Source organism: Anarrhichthys ocellatus, unplaced genomic scaffold (assembly GCF_004355925.1).
Source record: "Anarrhichthys ocellatus isolate YVR2014 unplaced genomic scaffold, GSC_Weel_1.0 scaffold1, whole genome shotgun sequence".
NCBI lineage: Eukaryota > Metazoa > Chordata > Actinopteri > Perciformes > Anarhichadidae > Anarrhichthys > Anarrhichthys ocellatus.
This window is the reverse complement of record NW_022280031.1, coordinates 16,883,525-16,909,057: the sequence shown is the minus strand read 5'-3', so window position 1 is coordinate 16,909,057 and position 25,533 is coordinate 16,883,525. Positions and strand designations below refer to the sequence as shown.

At 42.0% G+C, this 25,533-nt stretch overlaps 2 protein-coding genes across 4 annotated transcripts in view; both read left to right on the top strand.

The window, feature by feature from the left end:
* The first annotated feature begins 2,061 nt into the window (after positions 1–2,061).
* On the top strand, positions 2,062–13,306 carry arhgef3 (Rho guanine nucleotide exchange factor (GEF) 3). Its single transcript, XM_031852562.1, has 10 exons — positions 2,062–2,999; positions 5,960–6,067; positions 6,601–6,879; positions 7,256–7,318; positions 7,422–7,518; positions 8,279–8,355; positions 8,445–8,702; positions 8,936–9,106; positions 9,620–9,809; positions 10,765–13,306. Exons 1-10 carry the CDS (start codon positions 2,892–2,894, stop codon positions 11,496–11,498), a joined length of 2,085 nt encoding a protein of 694 aa, XP_031708422.1. The 5' UTR covers positions 2,062–2,891; the 3' UTR covers positions 11,499–13,306.
* A 747-nt stretch (positions 13,307–14,053) lies between these two features.
* Positions 14,054–25,533, top strand: part of tasora (transcription activation suppressor a) — a 33,901-nt gene continuing 22,421 nt past the window's right edge. For all 3 annotated transcript variants that reach the window (XM_031843884.1, XM_031843892.1, XM_031843874.1), the window contains exons 1-13: positions 14,054–14,476; positions 18,080–18,225; positions 19,313–19,405; positions 19,798–19,870; positions 20,080–20,171; positions 20,952–21,083; positions 22,258–22,388; positions 22,726–22,757; positions 22,873–22,978; positions 23,629–23,732; positions 23,946–24,049; positions 24,357–24,429; positions 24,663–24,737. In XM_031843884.1, the coding sequence (XP_031699744.1) occupies positions 14,185–14,476; positions 18,080–18,225; positions 19,313–19,405; positions 19,798–19,870; positions 20,080–20,171; positions 20,952–21,083; positions 22,258–22,388; positions 22,726–22,757; positions 22,873–22,978; positions 23,629–23,732; positions 23,946–24,049; positions 24,357–24,429; positions 24,663–24,737 (1,453 nt within the window). In that variant the 5' untranslated portion in view covers positions 14,054–14,184. The remainder of the gene's footprint in view (positions 14,477–18,079; positions 18,226–19,312; positions 19,406–19,797; positions 19,871–20,079; positions 20,172–20,951; positions 21,084–22,257; positions 22,389–22,725; positions 22,758–22,872; positions 22,979–23,628; positions 23,733–23,945; positions 24,050–24,356; positions 24,430–24,662; positions 24,738–25,533) is intronic.

The window sequence follows — 25,533 nt, the reverse complement described above, 5'->3', positions numbered from 1 at the left end:
GTAGTCTGGATTAGTTACTGTAGTTGACTCATAGCCAACCAGCTAACTAAACTAGCTGCCTGTTAACCAGCTGTAATAACAGTTATTACATATTTCATATTATATATTTTATTATTATATTATATTCATTATTACCCAGTAAAAGCAGGTCATACAGTTCACATTCGTTGATATTTCACCAAACCTCTGTTGAATTTAAAGACGTATTTCGTTAACGTACGTACATGCAGCTGATGTGTCACAGTTCAGATGAAATGAGGCGGGTTCGTCTGAGTCCTTAGAGACAACAGAATCTGTTCTTGGATCAGTGACTTTTGTTCCTCTCTGGGCGTCCACGACCGAGCTGTCGTATTCACAGACAATGGAGCAGCGTCTCAAGGGCATCTTTCAAACATTAACACGAGGTGGGGTTCATGTCAGGTCAGAGGTCAGTGATGCCAGTCACAGCGGTCAAAGGAAACCACAGGAGCATTTCTAAAAACAATACACAGTATCCATGACGTTCTGATATGTCATTACATAGCGCTGATCCAGGATGTGTGTGTGTGTGTGAGTTTAACTTTCTTTGTTTCGGCTTCTCATGTAGCAAGCTATAACTAGTCGACCTATTATAATGGACATTACATCGACTCTATTCCCTGGAGACCTGAACCTTAACCGTCGTTTTGTCTTTAAAATGTCAGAAAATAGTGGAATAAAATGCCCATTTTAATCTCCCAGAGCCCCTTGTTGTCTTCATATACCTCGTTTTGTCCACTCAACAGTCCAAAACCCAAAGATATTCAGATTATACCTCCATTTAAGCAGTTGGAAACTGAAACTGTTAATTGATAATCACCTAACTGTGTCAGCTCTATAACCACCTGAACCCTTACCGATGTAGGCCGCCTCTCTTCTTACCAAACCTAAACTTAACATGTAGTGTTTTCATCCCCACAGTGTGGCTCCGTAAACAGATATATGAATACAATCATACACACGACGTAGACACAGTAATTGACTTTAAAACTGCTGTAAAACCATGCAGAGCTCTGGCTGCCTGCAGGCGACTCTCTCTCTATCTCTCTCTCTCTCTTTCTCTCTCTCTCTCTTCAGTAATTACAATTCTGATTGACATTGACTGAACAGTCCAGTCCCAGTGACACCAGTAGCTCCAGTATCTGCTCCATTCAGCCTCATGTCAGTGTGTATATATTCAAGTGATGATAACACATGATAATGAAGATACTTGAGTTAGAATTTGAGATATTTGTACCTTATGTGGGATTTTTGTTTTGTTTGTGTCTACTTTGCATTTTTTAAAGTACAATATTGTACTTTTTACATCAACTTTACAACAGTTTTTAGGGAAATATTGTAGTTTTTTCCTCACTGCATGTAAATATGATGCATTGTTGTAGATTAAACTATCAAACACGGTAAAAAGTAGTTAACTCTAAGCTGCTTGATTAACTACAACATGAAGACGCTTTCGTACAAGTAAAAGTACTTTTACCTGAGATACCTAAGTACATTTTGCCACTAAAACTTGCTAACTTGTACTTGAGTAAAAATTGATTGCACGGCTTTTTCTTATCATTGATTTTTTTAATCTTCTACTTAAATGTTAAAGCTGGTTATGTTTTTCTCCCATTGTCATCAAATCAAAACCGTGTTTGTACGTCTTTCTACTTTTTCTGACTTTCCTACATTGTCCGTGTCTTTCAGCTCCACACTCAGTGGTAAAATCTTAAGATTAAACCTCACAAATATATTATTTATTTTCTAGAAAAAGACTCAATAATTTCCTTAAACAGCTGGTTAGTGTAGTTTTTATCAAACAGGAGGGAATAGTGCATTTGTTGGGGACTATTTTCAGCGGCGGATTAATCCACATTTGGTGCTCTAGAGAGTATTTGTAGAAGAAGAAGAAGATATAACAGGTTTGTTATAAGATGCATTCGTTGTTTTATCTTTTCATGGGATTTGTTTGGAATGAAGAAATGTTAGAATATATACTCACGTTATAAATGAAAGAAATAGAAGCCAGGGGAAAAGGGAGGAAGGAAGGAAGGAAGTAAAGTGAGTGGGTGAGGGAGCCAGTGAGTAAGTGTGTCAGAGAGAGAGAGAGAGATTCATTTTCAGGAGGAAGGGGACGAATGAACACCCGTCACTGAGAGTGAGGAAGCTTAAAATACTATTTAATAGAGAAGTCAGACAGAAAACTGGAATAAGAGCTCCAGAGGGTCTAAACTGTCTGAACTCTGGTAGGACTAAACCTTTACTGGACTCTTTCTCAACACTGCCAGTACCGAGCTGGATCCAGATATCCTCTAGACGGCACCAGGCGCTTCCAGGACACTACCAAGAAAACGTACTAGTACTAGTTTCTCTCCGGGCTCTGTACTGGTATCAGGCACTTCTTGGATACCAAAAAAGCCCGAAAGACTTTGTGGATGCTCTTCTAGTTGCAGTTCACTCTGGAAGATCTGCTGCTACCAAATTATTTGTGGACACTGTAAAGTACGGAATACCAGACATATTCTGGACACAAAACCTGTATCCGACTCTTTCTAGACCCTCCAGTTTCCTTGTGGATTCTTAACCAGTACAGTATTTCTAGAACCAGCACTAAACCCCATTTGGACTCTGGGTTCTTCACACCTTCTTGAAGCTCTACTGGTACCGTGCTCGCTCTTCACATTTTGTAAGTGTCACACTTTCTGTAGCCGCCTCACAATCTCTCTTACTGGACCATCGACCAGAGCCAGACTCTTTCTCGTCACTTCTCTTGTTGGTATCAGATATTTACCAGCGTTAAACCACCTCTGACCAGTTTGAACATATTTCCGGGCGCTGTCTTGGTACTGAGGAAAGGTCCAGATCCTGTGCTGGGCTTTGTGTCGAGCAGTATGGTGATGGGACAAAAGCCCTCCTGGCTGCTGGTACACCAGTTCAAGTGTAGATGCTCTGTGGGGTTCGTCAAGGGGAACAACAGCAACATGGGGAAACAGTTGGAGGTAAGACGGAGGAGATATTCTACTACTTCTACTGCTGCTAATACTGTTTTTTATGTATTTTTTTGTAGTTAATGTAACCTTAAGTATCTTTTAGAAGTATTCAGGTTATACTGTTTCATGCTAAACTTATCAGACCTTTTTTGGGATAGTTTCACTTTGATCAAAGTTAATATTCTTGCATTTTCTGAAGGATTTCTGTAATTATTTTTGGAAAGTTTGTTCTATTTACTCCTTGAGATCCTCCCTGACTGGCTGTTTGCCACTAAAATGTCTGCTGTCAAGCAAACACGTTGGAGGTGAATGGAATTTGGTTTGTGGTGCTTGAAGCTTTGAAACAGAAATAAATAAGTACTCTGTCTCTTGTTGTTAGTTTTCAGTAGAACACATTCTTATCAGTGAGTTCCTTCATAAATGTCTCCTTTATGTACACAGAAGGTCACTTGAATGCTTCGTGACAACAACAGATGTAAAAGCAGAATCTGCTGAAGGCCTCAAAGCGGCCGGCCTCATACCTAGAACCTCGTGTTGTTTTTCATGATGTGAAGCTGCTCTTAGATGTTCTGTGTCCTCTCAGCTCTGTTCATCATTTGCTCAAGCAGTCCTGCACTAAGTCCCGCACTTTTCCAACCATCTGTTTTCATTTACACATAAAAAAAAAAAATCTTTTGCGCTTGGCTGAGGTTAAAACGTTGGTGTATCAATAAAAGCAAAAGGCAATAAAATGCTACGAAAAATGCTTTGACTAATCATGACGTACATGAAGCCTTTGACTAAAACATCCACTGAAGAGACAAAAACATCAGATCTGTGTGGACGATGAGGAGACTGGCACTTTCCTCAAAAGATACACATGAAACAAACATTTATGTCATGTTTACTACATGGTTTTCTATGGAGCTCCTTCAATTATGTCATCTCGTGTCCTCTTCTTCCTGTCCAGGTGTCACTTTTGTTTCTAACGCCTTGGCAACGGGTCAGCTCATAGAATAAGGAACGAGATCGATGGATGGATGGATAGATGGATAGATAGACAGATAGATGGATAGATAGACAGATAGATGGATAGATAGATGGATGGATGGATAGATGGATAGATAGACAGATAGATGGATAGATGGATAGATAGATGGATAGATGGATAGATAGACAGATAGATGGATAGATAGATGGATAGATGGATGGATAGATAGATAGATGGATAGCCCATCCATGTCTGCATTGTTAGAATATGTTTGATGTGCATTGACAGGCAACACATTCTAACACCAATGCATCAAATGATGGCACTAAGCCTTAAACTATGACACTACGTATCTCTCTAGCATCAGTTTCAGACGTCTCAGTGATGGCGCGTCAATATAAACTCATTAAATATTGTCTTTTTAAAATAAACATCCGCCTGACAGGAAGTTTGGTAGGTTCAGGCAACAAAACTACTTAGTTAGGTTTAGGAAAATAGCGTGGTTGACGTTAACTTGATGTCACTGATGACTTGTGTGACAAAATAGCAACTTTACTTTTAGTTTTTGGGGCTGAAAGTCATGGGTTTGTTGTTCCCCCCTCAGCCTGCCATGCTGTTATCCTGCATTGCTTTGTGTGCAATGACACAACAACATCAATAAGATAAAGTGATTCGGCGTTTTGACTTGAATGTTTTTGGGAGCTTTTTCACAGTCAGTCTGCTGTAAACCTGCTGTGATTAGAAAATGAGTCTGTTGTTTTCCAACTGCACTGAATTGATCTTTGTCAGAATGAATCAACTGAAGCGCCGTCACACACAAACACCCATCACAACATGTCCAATGGAAACTTGGAAATAACACTGTTGTGAAGCAAATAAACATGATTATTTATTTATTGATTTACCTCCAAAATCTTTTTAAAACAACAATGTGTATCTTTAATAAATACAGCAGTGTCCTCTGCTTAATGAGAGAAAACACACTGAATTGAGTCACATACATTAAACTGGTATTTACATTTTATATTTTAGAGTCTCATCGGACCTTCAACAGCAGCTTCAAAGGCTTCAGAGTCACAGCTTTACTTATTTTTTGGTGAAATCATTGAAAACTGAGGAGAACCCGTTGTCAGATTTGGGACGTGAACTTGAAGCTGAAAATCTTTCTGTGACTCCGTAACAATCGAGGACGAAAAACCAAAAAACATCCGACGTCGATTTATTTTTGGTCGACTGGTTCCTGAATGTGTTGATGCAAACAGAGTTTGATGGTTCCTGTGTTCCAGTAGGTCAGATGACTGTACACAAACACACACACACACACACACACACACACACTCACACACACACACACACATATTGATTTATTGTAAGTCTGTATCCAGGACAATCAGCCTGGTGGCATTTTCCCAATTCCATTCCCCCTAATATTACAGAGGCCTGTGTACTGTGTGTGTGTGTGTGTGTGTGTGTGTGTGTGCGTGTGTGTGCGTGTGGCACAAAGGGGAGGCCTTTGAGTCACACTATTGTTTAACCTGCAGTATAATAATAATAGTTTCCCGTAAAACATACGAGAACCATCTACACACACGCTGTTTAAAAAGTGGACAAGTTGTTCCACAAACATTTTGTCAGCTGATTGATGAGTCTATTGCCAGAAAACTGTTTCAATCATCTAATCTTAACCTCCATTGTGAGGACATTGTAAACTGTATATTTGGGAATTTTTTTAATGCTGTGTCGTGAAATCAAAGACATTTTTCCACATTAAGCTTCCTTAAAAACATTTGGACTGTTGGTCAGAAGAAAAAACAGTCATTTGAAGACGTCGCTTTGGGAAATTAACTTGGTTGTAGTTTGCTTTTTTTAGGGGAGTTTGCCCCCGACCTGCACTGCCCTTTGTAGGCCCTTCCAGCAGCTGCAGACGGCGGAACGTCTGTTTTAATATCACCTCTGGCAGTCGTAGTTTGACTTAGTCTGACTCTGCTCTCTCCTCCAGGAGCCCGGCACCAAGCGCAGTAAACTCGTGTCCAGGGTGACGTCTCTGGCCGGCCTGCTGCCGCCCGTCAAGACGGCGCAGCTGAAGAGGATTGGTCAGACGCTGCAGGTGAACAAAGAGAGACACGTTTCCAGAATAATATTATAATCTAATAGGTTAATGTTATAACCTCCAGTTTTAAGGATTTCCACTTTGTGTCTGACGTCTGTTTGTCCTGGCAGACAGCTGATAGACTACAATACCCATGACTCTAGGTAGGCAGCTGTTGTTATAGAATCAGAACTGTTTGTAGAATGCTATTGTTGCTGACTTCATCCAAAATGTCCATCGAAATCCAAAGTGATTTAAGCTGCTGATAGTTAAATCAATTTTCTAAACACAGAAAAACTTTAGCTTCCACCTGCCTACAGTGGTGCATCTTGGGAGTCGTAGTTAACCTCTCACCTGAAGTTTTTTATCACCGCAGAACCAGATATTTTCTAACACAGTTGTTCTTCTTTTTGAACTGAGTTTCCTGCCAAGTGTGAGTCACGTAACAACAAAATATAAATGGGATGGCCAAATTAGCTCTTCTTATTAGCTGTTATATTTATTATTAAAATGTATTATTGTATTATTTAACCATCTCTCTGTCTCTGCAGCGCTCCATCAGTTTCCGTAATGAGAGTCAGACGGAGAGAGCCGCTCCTCCTCCTCTTCCTCCTCCTCCCTCCTCTTCTTCCTCATCCTCCTCCACCATGAAGAGGCGCGTTATCTCGGCGACGGTCTCCAACCCTTCCTCTTCCATGACGGCGACGAGGGTTTCCACGGCAGCGGCCCCGGCCTCCAAGCGGCGTGACAGCAAGCTTTGGAGCGAGACGTTTGACGTCCGACTGGGAGCGACGCAGCCTCTGAGCCCCAAAGAGATAAAACGACAAGAGGTGAGAGAAACACGCCTGCTGGAGGACTTTTGTTTTTATTTACAACAGAAAATCTGAGGATTTTTCTGGTTTCCTTATTTACAGAACTACAATCAGTTGGAATCCAATAAAAATGATCACAGAACAACATTATCCTCTTTCTTTTGTAGACTAGTTTTTAGTAAATTCAGTATTTATTCTCAATGGATAAAAAAAATGTACAAGAGAAATATAATAAATACAATGAATACAGAACATACATCATTACAACCACAAACAAAATATTTAAAGAATAGCACATTTCTTTCCTTCAGAAACCCAGCATAGGCTCACTCGTCCATCTCTTAACACTTACAGATAACTCAAACTCATTTCTAAGACTTGTTTTCCTCTGCAGGCTATATTTGAGTTGGCTCAGGGCGAGCAGGACTTGGTGGAGGATCTCAAGTTGGCTAAGAAGGTAAATAAAAACCTTTATTTTTCTTTGAGGAACTGACTTTCCTGCTATATTTATTCTACAGAGAGTATGCTCATGTGTGTGTGTGTGTGTGTGTGTGCTGCAGGCCTACCATGACCCGATGCTGAAGCTGTCAATCATGACTGAGCAGGAACTGAACCAGATCTTCGGCACTCTGGACTCGCTGATACCCCTGCATGAAGGTAGGAGGCTGCATCTGATGGAAGGTCACCAGGTGTCTTCAGACATGCACACCTTTACATTATTCTGATGGCAATATAACACGTCTCCAAGTTAATGCAAAACTGTATCAGTGGATTCACCGTGAGAAGCGGGGACGAGCGTCCCTCATGCTCATTATATTTATTAATGCCTCAACGCCAAAATAATATTTACAAATCCTCTGTTTTGAAACATGTTGCAGCGCGTGAGAACACAGCTCTGGATGTCTGAAGAAAGCCAAGAGGAACATTAACTTAAAATATATCTACGCCTGATTGACACGAAGGCACTTTAACTAAAACAGATAGATGAAGACGCTATATGTTCCAGGTCTGAAATGGACTTAAAGCTGCAGTTCCTGTAATAGCCACCAGATGGCGACTGTAGAAGTGAATGAAAAACCTCCAGCGTCCCCTCTGCTCATGAAGTCAACACTGCAGATAAAGTGCAGACAAGGAGACTGGATGAGTTCACACCTACTGAACTTTAACCTGATAAATAGTGAGCCTCTTCAGAAAAAGAGAGATTCTCCACTTTTTCAATGTTGCAAACCAAAAGCATTGCTTTGAATGGGACTCGTGCTTGTTTAGCTGAATGTTTTCACAGGTTGAGATCTGAAATTCTAAAAAACTCAGCCATCAGGTTGGAGCTTTGCATTTAGTGATTATAGAAAAACTCTGTGCTGCTCTGGGTCTTTACCTCTTTTAAATTGTTTAATGATTCCAAACCGTCTCTCCTCAGACCTGCTGAGTCGCCTCCGAGAAACCAGAAAACCTGACGGGTCCACAGAACATGTGGGACACCTCCTGACTGACTGGGTGAGTGTTTCTCTTGACATACTGAGAATAATGAATGTTTCATTGCCTCCTGTGCTGTGGATAAACCGGGTGTTTCTGTGTCCCTGCAGCTTCCCTGTCTCTCCTCCTACACCTCGTACTGCAGTAACCAGGTGAAGGCCAAGGCCTTGTTGGACCAGAAGAAGCAGGATCGGCGGGTCCAGGACTTCTTGCAGCGCTGTCGCCAGTCTCCCTTTAGCAGGAAGTTGGACCTGTGGAACTTCCTGGACATCCCCCGCAGCCGACTGGTGAAATACCCGCTGCTGCTGAGGGAGATCCTGAAGCACACGGCTAACGACCACCCGGACCGGCAGCACCTGGACGAGGCGGTAGGTGTTAAAAAATCAATTAAATATGAACATTTTGTGTTTTTTTTATTTTATTATTTTGTCGTATGAGGCGCCAGGGTTCTCTGCTTTCTGCATAATTCAACTTGTTTCATCAATTGCACGTAGCTCAGTCAGATACATCGACAGGTTGTTGATTCTCATTAAAAACGGAAAATGAATGATGACATAAAATGCGTCTGAACGGAGTTGGATGTCGTCTGTTTGCTCTGCAGATGCTGATGGTTCAGAGCGTGGTGGCGGACATCAACAGGCGGACGGGGGAATCCGAGTGTCAGTACTACAAGGACCGTCTGCTGTACACGGAGGACGGACAGAGGGACGAGCTCATCGCCCGGTCCAGGACCCTCAGCTGCCGCGGAGAGCTGAAGAACAACAGAGGACTCGTCAGTAGATTCCTTCAGTTCATTACCCACCACCATCTCCCAACCCCTGTTATACATACACTGTATTTATCATACGTTTATATCCTCTCTCATTCTTCTGTTTAACTCATGTGGGCTATGAAGTCCCTGAATCCAAAGGTTAAACATTGTGGTTTGGGTTGAAATGATGTTATCATATTATATCTCACACTCTCTCTCCTACCTTTGAGTAGTGTGTTTCGGTGCTTTGTAATGTGAGGGTGGGTTCTTTAAAGGTCCATAACATATAAATATAACTCATAACTCTATATACAGTATAACGATATATCTTCTTTTAAAGTTCACATAGTTTACTTTCAGCTTTTATCTTTTCCGTAAAGAAACTGTTGCTACTAGTTTGATTATTTTAGCAATTTTATGAACCGAATTTCAGATAAACAGGATCAAAAAACACTCAATTATACACAAAAACACCGGATGAAGGAATCAGTGAAGAGAAATGAACGTCTGTTCTCTCTCTCTCTCTATTTCCAGAAGCTCCACGTCTTCCTCTTCCAGGACGTCCTCGTAATCACCAGGTCCGCCTCGTCGAACGACCAGCCGGTCAACTACCAGCTCTGCCGCCAGCCAATCCCCATCCGGCAGCTGGACCTGGAGGACCTATCAGACGGAGAGATGAGAGTGGGCGGGTCCATCAGAGGAGCCTTCAGCAACAACGAGCGGAGTCAGTACATTTCAGATACCTCAGATACAAACACAGATTTTATTTTGTCGTTACACAAGACGAAATCAGGATCCGTTTCCATGCATTTGCTTTTCTTTTGTTCGTTGTAAAACAAATGCTGTGAACCAGTTTCATACTATAACACAGTAAAGTGCACGCTACAGCCCAAATACATTTAATGTACCTTTGGTCTGAGGCTGGTTTGGAGTCCTTCGTTTCAGGTTACAAAACCACTTAGTTAGGTTTCAGAAAAACATCACGGTTGGGCTTAAAATAAGTATGTCAACTAAGTAAAATGTAAATAACGTGACATAAGTACAGAAAACACGTCACAAACATCACTAATGTAACTTCAAAATGACTCAACACTTTGGGACATGAACACTGATCTCCTGGTTGAAAGTCCTGTGTTTGTTTGACTCGCTTTCTTACTTTTCATACTACGTCATTTGCTCTGAGTGCAGCATTATTACGCATATATGTGTGTTTACATTGCAGTCAGTACAGACTACATGGCGTAAAAATGAAAAGCAAAAAGCAAGAATGGCGTTGTAATTGCAACGCCATTACAACGCCATTTTAATTAGCTGTGTATGAATTTGTATTTTATAATTTTCGAATGTTTTTATGGTTTGAAATTTAATTTGATCACATTCGTTCAGTATTCCATATTCAGATTTTGTACGTTGAGGTTTGAAACAAATTGATTCCAAAGATCTGTTTGATATCATTTAGAAACGGAACCTTATAATGTCAACCAGACTTTTTTACACTATAAAATGTTCTGCTAAGTACATATCTTGGTTGCAGTTCAACACATTTTTAAAATCCTTTTCAAAAACTACGTTTAAGTAATTCTCAGGCTTTCTGAATGAACATGGATTTCAACCTGTTGAACACAGATGTGTGACCATAATAACCTTCCATGTCTCCTGCTGTCTCTCTCTCCTCACAGCAAAGAACTTCTTCCGGGTTTCGGACCGGACAGGCGGTCAGCTGCAGAGCCACTGCTTCCAGGCCAGCGACGCCTTCAACAAACAACAGTGGATCAACTGCATCAGACAAGCCAAAGAAGCCGCAGCGCTGACCGGAGACCAGCCGCCACAGACAGGACAATGTCTGGAGACGGGTCTGGGTGGACAGATAGGGTCACTTGGTGAGACAGGTCTGAGCTTGCACGGTGATTCGGGGCTTGAGGATGAAAAGGGGGAGATGCGGGGAGAGATGGAAACGGGGCTGGGTTCAAAGGGAGAGGCGGGAGACAAAGATCCCGGTCTGGGTAAAGATGCCGGGGGGAGTTTGGCGGGTGGGGAGATGGAGACAGGTTTGGGTGTCGATGGTGAGATGGGTTTGGAGTTAGGTGGAGAAACGGGGATGGACAGTGAGACGAGGCAGATAGTCGGTGATACAGAGACGGGTGAGATGGAGACAGGACAGGATGGGGAGATTTGTGCAGAGCCAGGAGCCAGAGAAGGATGGAAGATGGATAATGGAGGAGGAGGAGGAGGAGGAGGAGGAGGAGGAGGAGGAGGAGGAGGAGGAGAGACTCTGAGCGGAGTTGCCGTTGATGGTCCCGCCTCCCCTCCATCCTCTGCTTCTCCCTGTCGAGAGGAGCAGGAGAGGGAGGTGATGGAGGAGGTGGAAGAGGTCGTCATGGACACCGGCGAGGTTGACTCCCTGCGGTGCTGATGATGTAGAACCGAACAAAACTCACCGAGGGACCGGCAGCCAATTCAAATTGGGGACTTGATGATGACGTCACATCAATAGGACGTCGGACAAACACTGGCCGACGTGATCCAGAACTCTGTACTTGCTGTATGCTCACTGTTGGTGAGTTTCCTCCATAAAGGTCACCACAGCGCCCCGGGAACACTGGCCCCGTGTGACTGTAAGTGTGCATGGATGTATCAGGAGAACTGGATACCGTGTTCAAAGATGGCTTCCTGCTAAACCAGCCACATACTGCAAAAATATTTTTCCCCTTGGGACTTATCGACCTAATAGCTCAACTTACAACAATGCAACGACTTGAGTGTTTCTGATGCTCAGAAAAATGATATTATGGTTTTAAGTATTTTTTGGGCCAGCGGCTGTCACGTGACCTGCAGTTCTAACTGTGGTCAATATGCCAGAAATCACCTCACAGCCCAACTTTGTTCCTTTGAGGTTTTACCTTTTGAAGGAAAGTATTTCCTCGCTTGTTTGATCCCAGTTTTCTTTATCCTGTATTCATTTCTTCCGAACATTAGCTCACGTATATTTGCACTTGACCTGCCTTTGGACAAGGCTGTCAACACTTTATTAATGGGGTAACTGTTTGGTCTGTTAAAGTTACCCCACGTGACTTTTTTGACTCCACAGGGAACCTTTAAAAAAAGGAACTGCTCCACCCACAGTTTTAAATTGACCAGCAGAAAAGACACTAAATGGGTTTTAACACAGTTCTGTTGTAAACAATATCAGCAGCATTCTCAGGTAACCCTATGAGTGATGATGATGAATCATGCTTGCAGCTGTAACTATGACTCAACATTAATTTAATATTTAAAAGAATGAAACTGAAATTCCAGTATTGACCACTTCTGTTGTAGAGATTTAATGAATATGGCAAAATAAACATGTCAGTCAAAGTCCAAAGCGTGAGTCTTCTACAGCTTTCCAAAACCAATCAAACAGTAATCATGTCAAACTTGTGTATTTGTATCTGTAATTTGGAGGATTTTCATTCTTCAAGTTCAGTTGAAGGAATCTTTGCTCTTCAGCAATTCTCTTAACTTGTTCTGTTTCTAAAACTCTTTAAATAATGTCTTAAAATCACTTGTAATGTCTGAAAACACTGGAAAAGAAACAGAGCTGCGCACCCTGTTCTGATGGATTTATAAAGTTTCAACTAACTTACTAGCCCATCCGTCTACAGTCACAACGATTTGTTAATGAATGAATGAACATCTATTGGAATTCATGGGAGACACAGTTACCGATACAGTAATGTATTTTTAGCATGACGTCTACTTAAAAGGCATTCCAAATGCATTAAACGCATATTTAGTGTATTTTCAGTTGCAGCTGCAGGCAGAGTGAAATATTCAGTGTATTTTCATGGCGGTCAGAGAAGCCCTGAAGGAGGAGGAGCCTGTTGTGTATGTACTGTATGTATGTAAAGAATGTATATTAAGCTTATTTGTATATGAATGTAGGAACAAAGCCAAGCATGTCTGTTTGTTATATATGTGCTTACACATCACACATGAAATATGACTTACTGTACATTGTCAAGACAATCGGTTAGATATTATAAGTTACCATCGTCGGGATAGTTGTGATGCTGTTGATGATGTTTAGTTGAGGTATCAACTAATGTGTGGATTGTCTCAAAACATAAGCATCAATAAATTGTTACAAAAGAAACCGGTTGGTGAATGGGTGGTTACTGGTTGAGGAAAGAAGCGTGTCCTTAAAGTATTTATTCTCTGCGCAGAGAAGATTCAATCATCACACAGAGTGCCTGTATCATCTGTGGGATGGAGAGAGTGACATCTTCTAAAGGGTCAGAGCATCAAGAGAGAAGGGGGGAAGGTGTCTTTCTCACTAAGACACCTGGTTTGTTTCTAATCTACACAATTCACAATAGTATCTGAAATAAAACATTGATGACAGATCCTAATCTGTACCTCCTGTGGTTTACTACCTCTAAACTGAACATTCTGTGATTATTGTCTGCACTCCCTACATCAAAGATCTACGACTGATCTAATCTAAACATTCCACAAACACTCCTTTTGGGATCCTTCCTGGAGAAGGAGGTCACAGCAGACATCCCATTAAGGGTTGTCAAACATTGAATAAAGCACACTAGAAAAGTCACAGTAGAACATTACACAGCACAATGACATTTTCTATCCCAACATTTATCATCACAGATATAAATCCCTTCAATGATGACTTTTACTTGTTGTACTTTACTTGTATTTCTACATTAGTAAAAGACTTCCTCCACCACTGAAATCGGGAGATACTTTACAATATCATAATTTAACTTAATTAATTTGGATTTGGATTTAATAACATTTTTACATTGTATTTATTTATTTTCTTATCCTCGAAAAAATAAAATCAAAATAAACTCATTGACGCTGAAGGTGCTAATTACGTCCACCCGATGGCGGTAAAGCGACATTTAACGTAACTTCTAACTGCAGTTATAATCTTCAGTGAAGAAGACCTCTGCTCCAGGAAGAGCATGGCGCGCGAGCCTCTGGATGTGTGTTGGATCGGGAGGTAACAGCGGTGGCAACACGGGGCTCTAGCCGAAGAAACAGTGACGGTTGGGAGGATAAAGAAGACGCGTCGGTTTGGTTTGACAAACACGACAATGGACGACAACAACCTGGCAGCTCGACCGCCGAGGAGGTCGTCGTCTGCTGCTGCTGCTGCTGCTGCTGCTGCTGCCGCTGCCGCCGCGGAAGTTGGAGACGACGATGTGACCGAGGTGACCGAGGTGGTGCACCCAGCCAGCAGAGACGCTCCTGGTCCGGACAGACTGAGCTCCGTCGTCGGGAGGATGGAGAGGAGGACCTCGGCTCCACAAGTGGCGGTCTACCAGAGATACATGCCCATGGAGCCTCTGAAGTTCCCTATACCGAGGAAGACCAAGGAGAAAAGAGGTGGGCTGGTCTTCGATAAAATCACAACACATAGGACCCAGAAGTTGTGTGTATTTGTATTTACCATAACGACACATAACCTACGATATGACGTCATGTGTCGTATATTGAACTGTGCTGTGATATATGTATATTTATTATAATGAACTAAAGAACAATATACTAGCTTTGTACAAGCTGTGATGTGTTTTTGAGGTAACGTTAGCAAGCTAAGAATGCTAGTTAGCTAGCAGTTAGCCAACAAGCTAACGCTCGTTCCGTGCTCGTTGACGTCTGTTTTCAGTTAGCAGACGAACTGTACTTTTAATTTGCAACTGACGGTAAATCTCCACGTATTCAGCTTCTGCGTCTAAACGGATGATATCGGGTGATATCGGCTCCATGTTGACGTTAAGCTGACGTTAACGTGTAACGTTTGTTAGCTGAGTGAAGGTAACTGTCTCTGGGTTTGTTTACATTCTAGCAGGTTGGTCTTCAAGTCTGTAATGTTACGTCAGTAGATAAATGTTAATCAGAACGACACTAAGAGAAAGTGAAGACAGGGCATTAAACATATATTATATGTGTGTATATAGTGTGTGTGTGTGTGTGTGTGTGTGTGTATATATATATATATATATATATATATATATATATATATATATATATACTTATAGTTATAGTTGAGGTTAGAGTTTGGTCTGATGACAGGTTTGAGACGTGTCTGTGACCTCATACAATGTGTTCCTGTTGAACCCAGCATGTATAAACATGTTTAAAAGATAAACAACATTTCCTAGAAAAGTGCGTATGAATATCGGTGTCATCCTGACCCGAGGGCATGACATGAGGAGAGGAGACCAAATGTGTGTTTGTGTTGGTTCAGTGGACGGGATTTGATTGGTGGACTGTGGCGTGAGAAACTGGAATCAAGATATAAAAATGTAGACGTTAGAACTCTGACACTTTGGTGTTTCTGCCACAACAAGATGGAGTTCAGCTGTAAGTTTGTTCTGTTGCTCTGAGGACTGACTGTAGTTTAAGCCTCAGGTAAATGTGTGTCTACCTTACCATTTGTGTTTTACTTACTTTAGTCTGAGCCCAACATTATCCCATATGTATGTGTGTGTGTTTTTGTCAGTCAATTGTTTTTCTCAACTCTCGCTTCCTGTCTGGCATATATGTCTATATTTGTGCTTTTGTCAAATGTTCATGAGTGGACATGCACGTTGACCCCACCTCTCTCAGGTGTTTGCCGCTCCAGCTGACCCTCCTCCACACTGAGGAGGGCAGCTGCTGCAGGTTCTTTTGTCTCCTGAGAATTGAGCACCAAAAGGCTTCAATAGTTATAATGGAGGCGGACTAACAGCTGTTTCTGTAGGCTCCCCAGACGCCCGAACCTTCTGTCTGGGTGTGGCTGAGGATCACCTGAAAGATGCACTAAGAGTTATTGCTGTCACTGTTAATTGTAAAAGAGTGTTGTGATCCAAAATTTTACTTTTTTCCCCTTACGAGCTGAGGATACACTATTGGTCAAACAGTGATGATGCCTTAATGACTGGTACTTTAATTACTTTGGTCCACTGTTTTTCCAAGTTTGATCCCCTTTGTTCTGATGAAGATACGTCTTTAACACATACAATTATATTTTAGACAATAGTTTGCCTCCAACTCTGTTTGTTGCAGCTGCCACTTGCTTCTTGGTCGTAGGTTTCGACAGTTGCTAGCGGATAAAACCTAACATGCTGTGAAGGTTAGCAAGTGAATCATTGCTCCTACAGCAAACCTGCAGAGTTTAACTGTTGTGTACAGTCCCTGACAAAAGTCTTGTCGCTTGGGTACAAGTTGACCTTAAGTGCCCCTCAAATATATTTGTAATCAATTATTTTTTATTTATTTTTTTTTTTTTACAAGAAATGGCTAATTTCAATCCTAACAGCTTTTGAAATAATGTTTTGGTGCCAAACGAAACTGCTGAAAAGCATTCTAACGTTCACAGCTTGGTAAAGCCCACTGAGTCAGTTTTTGCAAAGACAAAAGTCTTGTCGCCTTGTCATATGATGCACCCAATCCTAGATTACAGCCTCACCTGTGATCAATAATTGATCAATCAATTAGTGGGTGTGTATAAAAAGAACCCCAGCACACCAGACCTTCACATCAACTGCAACTTGACCTCTGACAACATGCCTAAGATTCACCCTGAGACCAAAGTGTTGATTATCAAGAGGCTGAAGACCAGATCCACTGCTGAGGTGGCTGACACCTTCAATGTGTCTCAGCGTCAAGTACAAAGAATAAGAAAAAGATTTGAAGAGACTGGAGATGTTTTTGACAAGCCCAGGTCCGGCAGACCCCGCAAGACAACTGCTCGGGAGGACCGTTTGTTGGCTCGAAAATCCAAGGCCAGCCCCTTTTCCACTGCAGCAGAGCTCCACCAGGCCTGGTCACCTCAAGTCCCCGTGTCAACCAGGACAGTTTGTAGAACTCTGTCTCAAAATGGCCTCCATGGTCGAATCAGTGCCCAGAAACCAGCACTAAACAAAAGGCAATTAAAAAAACGTGTGGCATTTGCCAAGGCCCACAGCCTGCTAAAAGGATGGACGCTGGAAAAGTGGCAGAAGGTGGATTTCTCAGATGAATCTTCGGTTGAATTACATCACAGCCGCCGCAAATATTGCAGGAGACCTACTGGAGCCCGCATGGATCCGAGATTCACCCAGAAAACAGTTGTTTGGTGGCGGAAAAATCATGGTCTGGGGTTACATCCAGTATGGGGGTGTGCGAGAGATTTGCAGGGTGGAAGGCAATATCAATAGCCTAAAATATCAAGAAGTATTAGCTACCTCTTACATTCCCAACCATAAAACGGGTCAAATTTTGCAGCAGGATGGTGCTCCATCGCATACTTCCATCTCTACATCAAAGTTCCTCAAGGCGAAGAAGATCAAGGTGCTCCAGGACTGGCCAGCCCAGTCACCAGACATGAACATCATTGAGCATGTCTGGGGTAGAATGAAAGAGGACGCATGGAAGACGAAACCAAAGAATCTTGATGAACTCTGGGAGGCATGCGAGACTGCTTTCTTTGCTATTCCTGATGACTTCATCAGTAAATTGTATGAATCATTGTCGAACTGCATGGATGCAGTCCTTCAAGCTCATGGAAGTCATACAAGATATTAAATATGGATCTCACAGCACCACTACTTAATTCACTGATGTTATGCAACATATTTTTGTATTTGAAATAAATTATTTGTTCAATTTTCACATTACACTCTGTAGGCGACAAAACTTTTGTCTTGCCAAAATCTGACCTTTCTGTGTTCATTAAATGATCAATCTTTCTTCAGTGAAGCAAATTTATTTTAGTATATTAAACATAATTTGGGACGGTTTCAGCTTTCATATGAGCCATTTCTAAAACCAATGGATTAATTAAAAGTCAGGTTATAAGCTGTTGTTTCTACAAAATGGATAAGTGACAAGACTTTTGTCAGGGACTGTAGTCTATAAATGCAGAAAACGATTTCTGATTATTAACAATCCTTCGTGAGAAAGTGATTAAGGATTAAGAGTGGGTCCAGGGAACATAAACTGACGCGTGTGTCTTCCTCTCAGCTCTGTTCCAGTATGTCTCCACTGAGTCCAGGGAGTATGACGACATGATGACCATCCTGACCTCCAGCTGCATCGACACCGGCTCCGCTGGCTGCTTCACCTACTGCAAACCTCGGCTCGTCCACAGCGAGCTGCTGGAGAAAGAGGTGAGAGACGGACGGACGGAGAGGCATTGACCATTTTAAAGATGTCCTCGCCTTGGTAGCCCAGTGGTTACAGCGCATAACATCCTGGGTTTGAATCTGGTCGTGATTGCATGTCATACCTCTGTCAAATATAGGCAAACATGAAGAAGCGCTACCTGTGTGTAGAGATGCTATGATGGATCAGCCCCCGGTTGCAAACAGCCAGTTGTCAGCTGATCAGTCTCCTACATCTGGTCAAATTTAGGCTCCATCCACACTAATACGTTTTCCTTTAAAAACTGATCTCCGTCCACACAGCGTTTCAGCATCGTTTTTGGAATGATCTCCGTCCATACTAGCACGCTTGAAAAATGAATATCGCGTGACTATTCACGTACACTGGGCATGCTTAGTTGATGCTTAGTTTAAAAAAAAAATACAACTAATTAATATAGTAGTCAATAATAATGAACGGTCGTGTTTAATACTTAAAATCTTCCTCTATAAACTCAAACAGACAAATTTCATGGAAAGTTTTAGAAGTTTTATTTTTCAGATTTAGTTCCAACGCTGCGGGTCTTTCTCTCTCTCACTCACTCACTCACATCAGATTTATTTAAAAATGAACACTTACACATAATGGTTTACTAGATTATGGGTCAATAAATGTGGTCATCTCATGTGCTGCATGATGGTTTACTGTTGCGCGCACACAACGGCACACACCGTTATCTGGTTTCCGTTTGTGGTCAGAGTCGTATTGACTAATCACGTTTGAGGCTTTGGTTGAATTCAGGTTCAACCGTCTGCGTGGAGAGCAAAAGAGGCGAGACGCATTGGCCTAAATTTAACCTGGGAACCCACAATGATTCAGCTTTTTGTAAGATGTCTCCTTGTGAAACAATCCGGTCGTACGCGTCGTCTCTCAACTCCTCAACTCCAGCACCGGTCTCGCATCTAATCGCTCTGTAAACAATGAGCAGCACACAGAAAATCAAGTTGTGCAGTTTTGGTAAAGATGTAGAATAGTCAAAGTTTCATTGTGAACGCACAGTTGAATTTCTATTTGCCATGAAAGAAAAGTTACAAGTTTGTTTGTTTGTGTCAGTTTGTGGAGAAGAGGAAGGAGATGAAGGCAGATGGGAGGACAGACAAAGAGCTGGAGGAGAGCTACTGTTTCCTGTTGACTGATACTGTTAAGGTGAGATTAATGTGAATCAAGCTGTTAATTAGCAGTGTTGTTATTTGCTGGTGTATAAAAGGACTAGAAGAAGAAGAAGTCTTAGTTGGACGAGCACGTCCAAGCAGTAACCGTGCAGTACTTTTGTTCGTTTATTACCTTATTTGAAAAATAAACCAAACTGCAGAGTGTTTATGTCTTAATGACGGGACTTTGCCTCGTACTTTGGGGCCGTGGAGTAAACAACATCACGGACAGAATGACTGGATGTTCTCTCGAAAAAGAAACTAGATTGTAACGAACGGTTAAGACTGGGACCAGAATTGGTTAACAACTGTCAATGAGCCTCATCCTTAAATAATGATATTTTACCCAATGTAAAGTCTAATTTCTCCCTGAATTGTCTGTTGTAGCTGCCCTTGCTCTGTGAGAAGGGGCTGCTTGTGGGTCAGAGCCGGGTCACAGTGCTGGGAAACCCCATTAAAGGTAGGAGTGAACAGATCCAAGCTGATGCACACGAAAAATAAAACACTACATTCATATATTTTTACCTTTTCCATCTGTTTATTGCTCATTGTGAGCTTTTTTTCAGTCGGAGTGCTGAATGTGCAATTCGACGCCACCTTTTTGATGAATTTGACTTCTGTGTGATCTTTATTTTTCTCTTCTTTGTGTGTCTGTGTGTGTGTCTCTAGGAGTGTACCTGTCCAGGTACTCGGACCTGATTCAGATCAACGCCATAACTCCTGGAGTCACGGGGGAGATCGTCATCTTCAAAGTGATGAAGGTAAATCAGCCGGTCACATGTTCACCTGTCGGAGGTAGGAAACATGTGACGTAACTAGAGTTCCTGCGCCCTGCTTTGTTTGCCGAAGGTGAACGTGAACACAGACCACAAATGCTGACAGCTTAAAAAAAAAAAAAAAAACATGGTTTGAACCATTAATGAATCCCCATGAGACAGAAATGGAGTTCAAGCTGACGCATGGGGGTGGAGCAAAGGGGGAAAAAAACATCTAAAGAGACACTGGCTTGGCAATCCCAAATATCTCTCCCCTGCCTCACCCCTTCTCAGAGTCACTGACTAAAGGGAAGGTTTGTTTAGTGCTGGAAATTTAAACTCGCCACAACAAAGCACGTTCCGTGACACCGACCTTACTGAAAAATATAAACAAATAGAAAAAAGCTCTCTGCTGACAGTGTTGTTGAGACGAAATGCACCGGCAAGGTCACCAAAATGCTCATCTTCACTCGTCACTACGTCTTTGTAGAGAATTAAAAGGACATTCTTTCATTTGGCAGTCAGTGACGTTAACATTTTTTAACAGAGTGCATGATTGTAGCATGCGACCATCTATTGTAACTTTTTAATGGAGCATTAGGGGATAATGGGAGTAAGCTAAATTCCACTATGTATGATGGTTATCTAGACATTTGAACTGTTTATAGTGAATGATAATTGATTTTGAACACAGACACTAATCCTGGTTTTTAAGTGCTCTCTCAAATCCTTCGTTCTGTACTCGATATGACGTAAAAGTTTATACATCCTTATTTTTTATTTCAGGGGAAAGTGAAGAGCATCTATGAAAACATGAAGAACCTTCTGGATCCAACGCCCCGCTTCGACAGCCACACCTCCAAGAACGCCAGCAAGGTCACATCTCTCGCCTCCTACCGCGCCTTTGAGCTCACACAGGTAAGGACACACCCACCCACACACACACCCATACACACGCACACACATTGCATTGACTTCTCTGGAGATGTGTCTTAACTAACTGCTACCAGCCTAACTCGTAGGTTTTTACTCGCGTTAGTGAAGCCGGCGTTTGGTCGTGTACCTTGGTGAGCGCGATCACGTGACTGTCACAAATTGTTGACTGATAAAAGAACTATTTACATGTCTCGGGATTATTCAAAGAAGGCTAATTCACATTTAAATGCTTTAGAAACAGGTCTTTAGAATCTTCATTTGAGTAAATATTTTGCAGCCAAATCAAATATTTAACTGGATATTCAACCTTTTGTTTCCTTATGATTCATTTAATACTTGACTTCTCTCTTTACAGGGTTTGTACAAAGGAAATAAAGTAGTCCATGAATATGAGATATGAGTTTACAGAGAATTACAATCCCTCCTCCGCATAAAGGAGGTTGGTTTATGGCGTTTTGCCAGTTACACCTACAGTCTGTGTGTATATCTACGGGTTTAAATCGTAGTCCTTTTGATTGTTCACAGTACATTTTGTTTGTACGCCCTCTGGGGTTTCAGAGAACAATGCAGAGCATTGAGTTTAAATGCCTCCATAGATACAAGTATAAACAGTTTAATCCTAACCTAAACCTTAGTTTCACCTTAAACCAAGTCAATGTAATGATTTACATTCTGTGGGTGAGCAATTGTTCCCAAAAGAAAGTTGAGTCTCCTCAATGTCACTGTGTAGTCTGACCTTTGTCCCCACAAGACAGGTAAAACACGCGCAGACACACACAGACACACACAGGAAAACATCTTTGCTTCCAGAAGCTACAATACTAAATCCACAGAAGTAGACGAGTCATCCCTGCACATTATTACAGTTAGACAGAAGGGATTTGATGAAGTGGTTCATCAGATTTAATCATCTGATGGACAGTGAAAATGGTAAACATAAATCTCAGAATGTGTTTGCATCACATTCTGAGATTAGCAACACAAGTCACATGACACGCCCAGGTAGTCAGGTGACTTGCGTGAGGGCTTTTAATTCCCAAGTGAAAAATAAAATTACAAAAAAAATATTGTTTTGTTGAAATATTTCTATGATTTAAAGTTGAGTTTTCCTTTTCAAAGAAGTGGCATTGAACGCCCGATGCTCTGTTTATTTCAGCAATACTTCTACGAGTATTCATTCGACGAGCTGCGGCAGCGGCCTCGTCAGGTCTGTCCGTACGCCGTCATCTCATTCCAGTTCAAAGGAAAAGACTCTTCACTTCCCAGCAAACCTCTGGCCCCCATCAGGTACGGACGTCTGGTTAAAGTGTCATTCCAATGAATGTTGTGTTATTGTATAATACTTTATATGCGTAGATTCACTTTTTATGGCAGATATTTATTACTCATCGTTTATTCCTCGTAAATATGTGCAACGTCTTTTAATATAATGCACCAAATGAGGTTAACGCAACTGCAATGTCGTTATGCTTGCTTAATAGCAATACATTTCTTCATTGATTTGATCATTATTATTTATAAAACAGAATTTGTTGGACTTTAAACATGGTCCTTCAAATCTGTCCTGGTCCCAGCATGAATAGCTGAGTTGACATGTTCTGTGTGTGCTGTGTTTGATGGACAGGTTGAACAGTCAGTCAGCAGAGGGGAGTCACGGTGAGTCCCTGTTGGTCCTTTAATCACACTACACACTTACAGCTCAAATATAGGACATGGTAAGTGTCCTGAACACTAACGCTGCTGAGCTGTGGTGTCTCTCTCTCTCTTTCAGAGCGTGCTCAGTTCACAGTGTGGACCGGAGATTTGGTGAAAGGCGACCGGGTTCTCTTCCAGATCTTGCTTCGCTCCTTCTCTCCTCCCCTCCTGCCCCACAGACTGTGAGTACTGGACTGACCTCAATACAATGAAAACAGTGTTTGTTCGACAGGGTCAAATCAAACTCTTCTGTGTCTGGTACAGCGGTAGGGGTGAGGTGTTTATTGCCTCACTTGGGACAACGAGCAAGTTGTTTCTTCGAACTAAAGTGAAGAAATCCACCTTCAACAAACCAAATTCTGCCTCGTTGAGCTCAGGAAATACCTACTGAATTACACTCTCGGCCTTCTTTCATTGTGAAGCAGCTGCAGGAAGTGTTGATAAGACCAGATCATTGTTTGTAGTTGAGGCTCGTCTTAGATTTTAGATAGAAAACCTTGGTGAAGGTCTGTGTTGGCACCGTTGGCAGCAAACTTGACTTGATATTTCTGAAAGTGGCTTTGCAGTTTGTTCGAGTGCAACTTTTCCTGAAGACGTGAGGCGACACAGAGCATCAGATCAGTCGGGTGCTTTACGTGGCAGATGTGTAGGTTTGTCCACCAGACCACAGACCTCGGTCTCAACTTCCACCAGAATTGCTGACGCGGTTCATAAAACGGACCTCGCAACCAGAACACGTTGGGAAAATGCATTTTTTGTGACATTACGTTAAAACAAGTGTATCCTCCCATTTTACAGCGATTGGCTCTGTATGTATCTGTGTCTCCTTCAGACCTGAGAAGTTGGAAATCGGTTCGTTGATGAGGCTGAACCAGGTGACCAAGCTCCTGCCCTCCGACCTGCTCAGCTACAACCTCTACAGCAGCAGCCACGAAGGTGAAGCCACAGTTACCCTCAGAGTGACGGTGCATTACACATCTCATGGGCCTTTTGAAAGTGCATTCGTTCAGACTGAGTTACAAACCGTTATTTCGTGTTGACATGCAATTTCTTTCAGATTTAAATCGGCATCAGAAAGCAGAATATACGTTGCTTTGCCGTTTGTATCGTATGATCACCGTTGTATTGTGTGTTTTGTTGCGTGTGTAGTCGTGAAGAGCGGCCATTGTTGCAGCCTCCTGGAGGTGACTGACAGAAGTCGGTCTGCGACCAGCGTGACGAGACTGCTGCAGGAACTGGAGATGAAGAGAGTGGTGGGTTTGGCTTACATTTCATTTTTACCCCCCTTGGTGTCTTTTATCTGGCCTTTCGACTAGGGACAAACCTTTATCTGTTTGTGCTTGTTTTAAATAGTTTTTTATGAAAAATATAAAGTAGTCTTCAGTGTCAAAGATACTGACATTTGTAAATATCTTCCACGTGTGATTATTCCCCAACTTAAGCAGCAGGGGGACTTTAAAATGTAAGAAGAAGAAAAGGGAACAACACAGGAGAAGCCAAATAGAAAGATGGGAAATGAGAGCGTGTTTGTTGAATGACAGTCGTCTCTTCTCTCTTCAGGTTCTGATGACTCCACTCTCAGACCGAGGCTTTCTCCTCCTGTTATCCAGTGTTCAGATGGCCACACCCTCTGGTATGACATGGGGCAGATAGGGCGTACTGGTTAAATAGATCGAGGATACTATTATTGAAAAATAAGGCAGAACAGAGAGGCTGATTAACCTCCGATGCCTTTTGTAGAGTAAATGTTCCCACATCTACCGTGACAACTTGCCAATGCACTGTTTTGTAGATGTAGGTATGAAGCGTAGAAGAACGTACTACAGCATAACTCCAAGAATAACAAAGATGTTTGTGTGTTTGCAGAGAGAGGAGAGAGCTGGAAGAGGTGTCTTCAGGCTTTGTTCGTCTTCCCAGAGTCCAGAGATCTGGCCAAATCCAGTGAGTAACAGAGGGACTTCTGGGTGTGTGGGTTATCAGTTTACAATGTTTTCCAAATCCTGTATTATCCAATACATTCAAGATGTTGATCAGCTTTATTTTAGCTGATACGGATCCATTAAAATAGGCCCCAGTACAGCTCTTTAGGATCAGCTACATCTCTATTATCGCTATTGGTCAAAATATATTTTGAAATTGAAAAAAAGAATGAGCTTAAAGAGCACTGCAGAGTTGGGAGAGGATTCTCTGTTGGTCTGTCGCTACGAGCAACAGACCAAAGGAATAGGCTCGGGACGGGTTCGTCACCGACACCGGTGTCACGTTCTGCTGCGACATGGATTTTGCAATACTGTCTTCATTGACACACACACACACACACGTTCTTATACAACGGGAACCAGCATGCAGGTCTTCATTTACATCTGCCTCCTTCTTATATGGGATGCTATGAGACGATAATTCTGCTCACGTTGGGCAGGTGTTTTAGGGCTTCTGCTGTCTTTGTGCAACTCTCAGCGCCTCAAAATTCTCCCACCCGGTCGCGTGCCTCCAGTTCAGATGCTGCGATAAACTCGTTTTTCTCGTATTTTAGAAAAACTTAACAGCGGACAGTGTTTTGCTCGAGGTTGCTGAGGAGGTTTATGAGAACGAAACTCACTTTCATGAGCGCATGCTGCCGGGTTGATATTTTTCCGGTGTCAGAAGAGAACTTGTGCGTTTACTATGAAAGAAGGGAGATCAGGGAAGCAATGGCAGTTAAGTTTTTTTTTTTTTTTTTTTTTTTTTTTTTTTTTTT

What these genes read in the sequence shown, in the direction of transcription:
- arhgef3 (XM_031852562.1), top strand. Translation starts at nt 2,892, where the DNA reads ATGGTGATGGGACAAAAGCCCTCCTGGCTGCTGGTACACCAGTTCAAG. An exon ending in GCTGATACCCCTGCATGAAG is followed by an intron (nt 7,519 to 8,278) that starts GTAGGAGGCTGC and finishes GTCTCTCCTCAG; the next exon opens with ACCTGCTGAGTCGCCTCCGA. An exon ending in CTTCAGCAACAACGAGCGGA is followed by an intron (nt 9,810 to 10,764) that starts GTCAGTACATTT and finishes CTCTCCTCACAG; the next exon opens with CAAAGAACTTCTTCCGGGTT.